At 39.1% G+C, this 8814-nt stretch overlaps 1 protein-coding gene across 1 annotated transcript; it reads left to right on the top strand.

Annotated features, from left to right (window-relative positions):
- The first annotated feature begins 346 nt into the window (after positions 1 to 346).
- Positions 347 to 6899, top strand: LOC112567942. The gene is made up of 4 exons (XM_025244858.1): positions 347 to 418; positions 1035 to 1339; positions 2310 to 2414; positions 2689 to 6899. The coding sequence occupies exons 2-4, from the start codon at positions 1109 to 1111 to the stop codon at positions 2839 to 2841; spliced, it is 489 nt and encodes a 162-aa protein (XP_025100643.1). The 5' UTR covers positions 347 to 418; positions 1035 to 1108; the 3' UTR covers positions 2842 to 6899.
- Positions 6900 to 8814: the final 1915 nt, after the last annotated feature.

The raw sequence follows: 8814 nt of genomic DNA, 5'->3' as shown, positions 1-8814 counted from the left end.
GTGAACACGAGATTAGTATGTTTGGTAATGTTAACACGAGATTAGTATGACTTACGTTAACACCAGATTAGTGTGACTGGCTATTTTAACACCAGATTAGTATGAATGTTTATGTTAACACGAGAATGGTGTATAGCTGGCTATGTTAAGAATGTCTGCTATTTTATATTTATTCAAAAATCTTGGAAATTGCTGTACGATATAAGGAAGTATATATTACATTCATCCAAATCCTCAATTAACAGAACAAGGGTATTGCTCTTTAAGGAAACAAAAGACCAGTCTGGTTTGCCGCTGTAACGAAATGCAGTTACTATTTTTCTAAAAATCGGGAAAACCCAGAGTGCGTAATGGGTCGACAAACACTATATATGCCAGTCGTCCCGGACATCGGCAGACTGAAAGATCAGGATCGCTGGTAAGTGAATGGTCTCACAAATTCTGCTAGAGTTTAGGAAATAATTAGTGGTCATCGTGATATTACTTTCGAAAGTACGTTTGACCGTATGACAGAATGAATGGAGGAGGATTGTGAATGTTTATCAACATGTCTTTCATGTAGGACACGTTAGAGGTTGTATCCTGATTATACTGAGTCATACATATAGTCACAGTTCTGCTGCAAAAGGCATTAAGTAGCACGTGTATTTCACCCTCATAGTGGCAACAGGTACAGTAGACAGGTACCAAAGGGAGTAAATTCTAATGTTGCATAAAGGATTTAAGTAACTCGAGTTGTTTTTTTAAAAATATTTAATATGATTATGACTATTATCAAGAATCTAGAGATCAGCAGCTCCGAGTAGAAATTTACACACTAATTTAATGTAATTGTTAAAAGCTTGCAAGTACACTCTGTGTGTGTGTGAGTGAGAGAGAGATTTGTTTGAAAGAGAGTAATGTGTGTATGTAAGAGAATAATAATACTAATATTGAATGAAATTTTTTAAACAGATAACTCACAGACCGTTTGACCATCATACACATAAATATCTCCTGTCATTTATATTATTTCTTTCTCATTTTTTTACCAGAAGGAAAAAAAAATTAAAAAAAAAAAAAAGAGAAAAGGAGACTCCTTTGTTTCATCGAAAGCAGACAACTCAATATGCAGTGTTATCAATCTGTTCCCGTGTTCCCAACCGATACTTCACTCGCGTTAGGACATGGGATTTTCGACCAAGACTTTCAGCCTTTCAACCCCTTCTGTGACCCCGGGTCCATGGAAATAATCATGTCATCTCAGTGTGTAAGCAGTGAGGAGGAATCTGGGGATGAGACACAAGGGCGTATTTTGACAAACTCGTCAATCCTCGACTCACAAACTGAGGCAGAGAAGGTAAGCATCGCCACTTACACGGCCCCTTGTACAACTAAAATTGTATAAACTAAGTGTCAAAGTCTATGTGCTTTTTACTGTTATAATCATATGTATCGCAATGTATTGTATCGCAATGTAATGAATGTTGTTTTAACAAGAAAAATCATTTATAACATTATACTTGAAACGTAACATTAACCTTTTGGATCTGTAAACAATAACCTAACAAGAAAAGGCAATAGTTATTTTTGCAATAGTATGTTATATTGGAAGTTTTAAAAATAATTTCCATGACATTCACATGGCATCGAAACTGAAGAGACTATTTCCCGTAGATTAAAAGAAAAGGGTATAAAATTACAAGGATTTTGCAGTTAGGTTTAATGTTTTGTCACTGCAAAACAGCAGTTTCAACTAAGACACATTACTACAATGCATATAATAATAGGATTTGTATAGTGCATTTTCCTTCACGGAGGTGAGCTCAATGGACTTTATAAGGTGTAAAGTGATGAAATATAAGAAGAATATGAGATTTCGAAAATATCTCAGTTTAGACTATTCTACTATTTTAAAAACCCATATAGGAAAAGCGTAATAACGGAAAGACAGATCTTATTCAGTGTTTAGGAAAGAGTATAGTTAGCCTTTTCACTCCTTGTTAGTCGTTTGATTACTGTGGAAGTGTTCTCTCCATTTCGAGGTACGGTCAACCAATCAGCAGAAAGATTCCTAGCATAGCCAAGTGAAAACAGTTGCCCCCGACTAGACCTTCAAAAAGAAGTCCTATAACATCTGGTGAAAGAACATGACAGCAGCCCACCCCCCGAAGCCTTACATCAAAACATCTTACTCTAGAGTACTTTACTCAATGTGTCCTGCTTCTTGCTGTTGAAAGTTTTTGATTGTTGAAGTGCTTTCCACGAGTCCAGCGTGGACGCTGCAAGGATGGCAGAGTCTTGACTCTGAGAGTTTTGTTTACTTTCAGCTGCAGATCAGCCAGTCGAAGGCTGCCAGACGGAAAGAACGAAACAAAGAGGCGGCCAGGAAATCGAACGAGGCCAAGAAGACGTTTCGAGACAACCTGCAAAAGGTAAACGAAGATGAAGTCTTCGTAAGCTACCGTCATGGGACGGGCCCCATTATTACAGACATTCGATAGTACCAGTGTTGTTAGTGATTCATTCATACTACAACATTTCTGGTTATTTATTTCTTCATCATCTTGAATATTTGTTGGTGCTGTTGTCTTTCTTCTCGTGCAAACGATTTGCAACAGCTTTGCGCGCGCACACATACACGTAACGCGTCTGGCGCGTGCCTTTCCAGTCTCTCGTCAGTACTTACTGGTGGAACTGTATTTGCAGAAATCAGTGGAACTGCTTGAGCAGAAGCTGCAGCTGGAGCAGGATATCAAAGACCTGCGCAACCAGCTGAACCACTATGCTCTGCTGTACAACCACATCACGCACGTGTGCGACCATCCGCCGCACGGCAACGCCCCCGAACGCCGCCTTTGACATCACGTTACGTCACTCGAGGACCGTTCGAGACTGATCTGCCTCCATTCCTGACCTCAGCAAACGGCTTTGTCTTCCTCCTTGCAAGGTGCTCTGAGCTTTGAAGACGAATCTCAGGTACTCCATCGCCACCTGGACCACCACCCCACAGTGTGAGGATCTGTGGTCAGGTTTCCTGAACCTTGTAATAATGTGGCGCGTGCTAGAGTAGACGTTAAAGTTAAACTACTGTTGATGCTGCAGGTTGGTTGATGGACAGCTGTTAGTCTCCCCTGGTCGCTAAGATGGCATCATATTCCTTGAATTGCCTTCACACGGGTGGCGCTGCCTTTTTCTGTTAAATATCGAGAGGTATGCAGCAGATGTAGACCGATTTCTGGTTTACAAGATATATTTTATATCTGTGGCGACTTTCCCGTGCTGATGTTGCAAGTCAAAGGTACTTTTTGTCATTTCAGGCAAGCAATGAAACTCTTGATTAGCGAATGTAACCATGGTCATGGACACTATGACTGTAACTTCTAGAAAATAGCGCACTACACACATTCTACGGGCCATGCATTGTGTCATTTAACATTTATGATGTGAATGCTTTTCTCTTTAAGTGAAGATTATAGTTTATATTCACACTTACATACACATACATTCATATTGTTATCCCTTTGACGACGCCAGATCATGTAATTGTATTATTATGTGTCAGTTTCGTGATATTCAGAAAAAAACTGTTTGATTTCAGTGTCATTGAAACTTTTCAAAGAAACAAAAGATAATCTGAACTACATCACTTGACCCAGTGACTTTTAGAGAAGAAAAGAATGTACAGTTTCTTTCGATAATTTTTTGGTAGCTAAACACGTTTTTTTTTCTTTTTGTTTTTTTTTTTTTTTTTTTTTTTTTTTTTTTTTTTGTTTTGTTTTGCTACCTATTTTTTCTGTCCAAGAATTTTATAAATATATATATATATTGTGATTCATGTTAACCGTTTTCGATGACAAAGTTGAATATTTTGTTAGATTATTATTATATTTTTCTTGCCTTTTCAGACTACCCTGATGTTTCTAGCCTGTAACATTTTTTTCTTGCGTTTTAAATGTTCGGCCGTCATTTGCTTTGGATAATTAGACAGGGTAGATAACTGCGATATCGTGAAGAAATATTGTGATCAACATAATTCATAATTTTATGTGAATTGTTATCTGCATTTTGCTCATGTGCCAGTGTCTGTAAAAACAGTAAAGTGCAGCGAGCCCACAGAAAATTTCTGGGTCTCGGCAGAGATGCCTTCCCAGGATTGTCTGGAGTCAGGCTCGCTCCACTGAGGTTCAGAATCCACTGGCACTGTCATCATGCAGATGACCCTAACCTTAACCAGTTGTCACTATTCACGAGCTGAGTAGGTAAAGATCATCATTCATAATAACCGCATGCTTTCAAGATACTAATGATGCTACTAATTCTTCATGCATAATTCTTATTTTTCGTTCTTAGTCGCACAAAAAATCTGGACACACCCGATGGACAGGGATGTATTAGTTTGTTCTTTTCCCCGGTTACACTTTAAATGTGATTCTCAGGAAACGAAGGAGAAAAATAATTAACCTAGTAATCAAAGGAGTTAAGCGGGCATTGGTAAACTGTTACATAATGTTTGAGGCATTGATCGGTTGTTGATGCTGGATTATATTGTTTTGAAATCGGCGACGAGTTTCAATTTCAATTAACTCCAGCATCTCTCAGCATCTTTGTCTGCAACCATTTCTTACATATCAAACATCTTTGTAAACATCTCTCGCATATGATACATCTTTGTTTGCCAGCTTCATTTATTCAACTCTTCCATCTTTGGGTTTGGGTGTTGCAAGGCATGACGGCCTGTGTTCCGGAGGAGCAGGACTGACATCTTTGTCCTCGGCCGCTTTTTCTCTGCTTGGCTCGTGTTGACGAAATGTTTTGTATATACATGTATGTGAAGCTTAGCTCTGTGAAGTTGACTGATGTCCTGGGTCAAACAGTCTCTGTCAGCCATAGGCTATTCATCATGTGTACGGTGATGTCTGGGTTATTTTTGTGGTGTTTTTCCTGAATTTTAACAGCGCCTGAGGAGGGTTCTTGCTGTGTGTGTTTTACAGACATGCTCACACGCACTAACGCACTGACACACACACACACACGCGCTCGACATCAGTTCGCAAGATTTACAACTTTAGTTTGAGTGCTCTGATTTGACAAAACATGATTGAACATAAACGTGAATTGGGAAAACCCACAGCCATATACCTCGAGAGGGGTTCTACTTGTGGGTTCCCAGAAACGTTATCGTTCACACATACACACATACATACACATATGGGCGCGCGCATACCCACACACGACAGATTTGTTAACCATCTGAAAATGTTTTCCATTTGTGCTTTAATGTAAGGGAAATATTTTGTAACGTATTGTTTGCTTGTTTTGTAAAGTCGCTGACATTATACAGCAACTGCTTTTTGTAGTTAAACTGTTTGTATCAGAGAAGCTTGATGTTCGTCACCTTAGCTTCATATATGTATATTCAGTATCTGTGGCATTCATGGAAGCAGTGGTTAATAAAGGTGCCACAGAGCTTGAGAGGATTTTTACATAAACGCTCCCACGCACGCACGTACATACACGTCACACAGACATGCACACTCTCTCCTCCTCTCACACACACAAACACACAAACACAAAAGCGCGCGCACAGAGAGAGAGAGAGAACGAGAGAGAGAGAGAGCTGTCAATGACAAAAGCTTAAGGAAGCTTCATTTAGTTGTAAACTGTACAAAACCTTTTATTAAAAGTCTTAAAGTATTGTGATGTATTAGTGTGTAAACCAACAAAAGGTAACAGTTTTAAATGGTAAGCCAAGTACATAATTATTTTCAAATGATTGGTTTTTGTTTAAAAGTTTAAGGTACAGTTTCCTCAAATCTGAAAGAAAACGCTGTTGTAGTTCCCACACTGAGTTTTCAAGGAGGTTTAGTCCTAATTTGTTATATTATCTGCTTGCTGATTGGTTAACGCCTGATTAGCATCAAGGTATACCATTGGCTGGGCCTCCAGTAACGTCTGAAGTATTTAAGTCGATCTGCCATGAAGAAACAAAAATTGACTTTGCATTTAAAAACAAATAATATCAGTATGTTGTGTGAAGGTTTGCCGAGTTATATTTTAACACGATCCACACAGAGCGAAGAAGTTTTACTCGTGAGTTCACAGACAAGCTGATACACACACACACATAATGATGTGTTTTCATTAGCTCAAGTTTTCCTGACCTGTTCATTGTGGAAAATATAACTTCGCCTCACGCTACAGTTGGCACATGACAATAAATATTGAAACATTCTGAGTGGCTCAAACCTTCCTGTCCTCATACAAGGTGGGAAAGATTTCCACACACGGGAGACTTGATAGGAGGGAAGACTTCTCCCACTTCTGACAAACAAGCTACAAAATCACCGACGGAACTGTTTGTCTTTATAGTCAACACTATTATTACAGTTTAGATAACAATGTATGCCTATGCTGGTTGTTGTCTATGTAACAATGTGTCTTAGTTCTGTAGTACTTTGTGTAACAATGTAAAGTTAGCGAGGCCATTGTTTGATTGTTTTGAGACACATGCATATCTAGTGGTGTTATTGTCACAATGTATATTGTGGTTGCTATTGATATAACAATGTGTGCTTTGTGGTTATTGTGTACTTAGTTTTGTGACATATTGTTTGCGAGAAGACTGACTGATATGGTTGGTTGCACTGCTGAGTATTACTTTGAAAGTAAGAGAAACGCTGGCACCAGCCTCCAGAACGGTTACTCGCACGATTTGATTTTCGAGTACTAAGATATACAGATATATATATATAGACCTGGGCAGGTGTTTCCACAAATGCAGGTAAGTGTGAGATGAGTATGAGTCTTTAACACTTCTGTTTGTCTGCATCTTATAACCACTCGCTTCGAAAGGTAACGAAACTTGTTATTCTGAACATATATTCTTTTCCACTTTAAATAAACAGTTTGTTTTCCTACTCTTTCCTTGGCGTGTCTGAGGATGAGGTTTGAGTATATGAACATAAAAAAATGATGCTTCAGTGCAACCTTTCGGCCTACGGAGTTAACGAATTTGTGGAAGAAAATGTGTGCAAAGTGAGAAATGTCGCTTACTAAATTATTATTTTTTATTTTTAAAAAGGTTATTAGTAGGGCTCAGACAGGCCGCTAAAAATGTTTTTAAGTTATGGGGTTTTTTTTCATAAAAGGCGAAATATCTGAAAAAATTGCTTTGTAAAAGGAGTGAGAGTCATCGGCTTTTCATCTTATTAATCATTTTTCCACGTTAAAGAAAGATTGACGTAGATGAATGGATTGATGGGTAGTTCAACAGACAGATAACTAAAGCAAGATTTTCCACTGTTCATCCGACGGTTTAGTTTGTAAAAACTTTTGTGATCTATTTACAGCTGCGTAATTAGGAAAGTCCATTAATTGTATCTCATTATAAACAGGCCCAGAGGGAAAAAAGGGTTAGGGAAATATGGTCATACAATGGGGTAGGGGTGGGGATGGGAAACGAAACCTGGTATACCTAAGGATAAAAGTTCAGTGAAGTCGCTTTTTCTTCAAAGAGGTTTCTACGAGCTTTGGAGTAAAGAGGGGAAACCCTGTATTACTTTTCTGTTCTCCGAAGAAGAGAGGCAACCAGATCACAGCATATGAATGTTGTCACCAAGCGATGGCAGCCTTTGCTGTCACAAAGGGGATTACCCGTGTACATTTTTTTAAGTGGATTGCCATTTTTGCGACTTGAAGAACTGACTTTCGATTGCTAAAACATCATAGTCACATTTCTTTTGACTTGTTTTCCTCGTTCCATGGGCCTGACTTTAAAACAGAGGTTACAAACACCATCACCTGTCAGGCCTGTGAGACAGAGTGATGTTCGAACCCACGAACTCCGATTCCCACTGTTGCGTCATCAACCATCCCAATCGGACTGATTTTATTTTTCAGAAAAAATCATCATAGGTTGAGGTCGAACAAAATGCGTTTGGTGGAGCTTTCATTATGCAAATCAACTACACCTTTCCTCGAGTTATCCGTTTTCTTAACAATCAGATGCTTGCATCTCTGAGAATTGTCTGAGACAGTCTTCCAGGCGCCTGCTGCCAAAGAAACATAATGAAAGATAAATTTCTCTTTAGTTTAAAATTTTAGGTACCGAGGCAAGCCAAGCACAAACGTTTCAGATTTTAATCATGCTTAATAACAACACCAAAGTTACCTTTTCTTGCCTCATGGGTTTTCCCCGACGATCTGTTTATGATTTTTACATGGTAGAAAAATTTTATCACAATAACGGTCGACTCAACCGGTCCTCGTAACAGTTCTGTCAGTGGTTTTAATACAGTTCAAGGATGCTTTCAGCTTCTCTTAAAGCCACGTGTTTCCTGGGCACGTAGGCAACGTAATGGGATGAATGAGAGAGTTTGCTCTACGGCGGCGGATAATTGCGAGACGAAAAAAAAAGGAGAAAGGAACAAGGATTGAATCTGAAGTGGGGCAGAACGATACCAACCACTCCACCCACCCCTGTACACCCTCACTTGTGTGGCTGAGCGCTGATTGGCAAGTGGAGCGATATCGTTACTTCCCCTATCTGACGCGATATGATTACTTCCCTTGTAGGAACACCCAGGTGTTCCTCATTGGTCCTTGCCCGCAGGACATGCGTGGGCGGAAAAAGCTATTTTAGACACGTACTTGAAACTTCAACCAAAACCCATCGTTTTCCCTTTACTCTGATGTCTGGTTATTTCCATTTGTAGCTGAAATCAGTATACAAAATGAGGCCCTAAGAGTAGCTATAGACATACAAAAATATAAATCTTCCTCAGCACTTTAGACAACGCTCGATCGTGAATGAGTAATTTTATTAGATATAAA

This window comes from Pomacea canaliculata, linkage group LG1, assembly GCF_003073045.1.
Source record: "Pomacea canaliculata isolate SZHN2017 linkage group LG1, ASM307304v1, whole genome shotgun sequence".
Taxonomy (NCBI): domain Eukaryota; kingdom Metazoa; phylum Mollusca; class Gastropoda; order Architaenioglossa; family Ampullariidae; genus Pomacea; species Pomacea canaliculata.
Note: the sequence above shows the minus strand (reverse complement) of the source record. Positions and strands in the feature narration are given on the sequence as shown.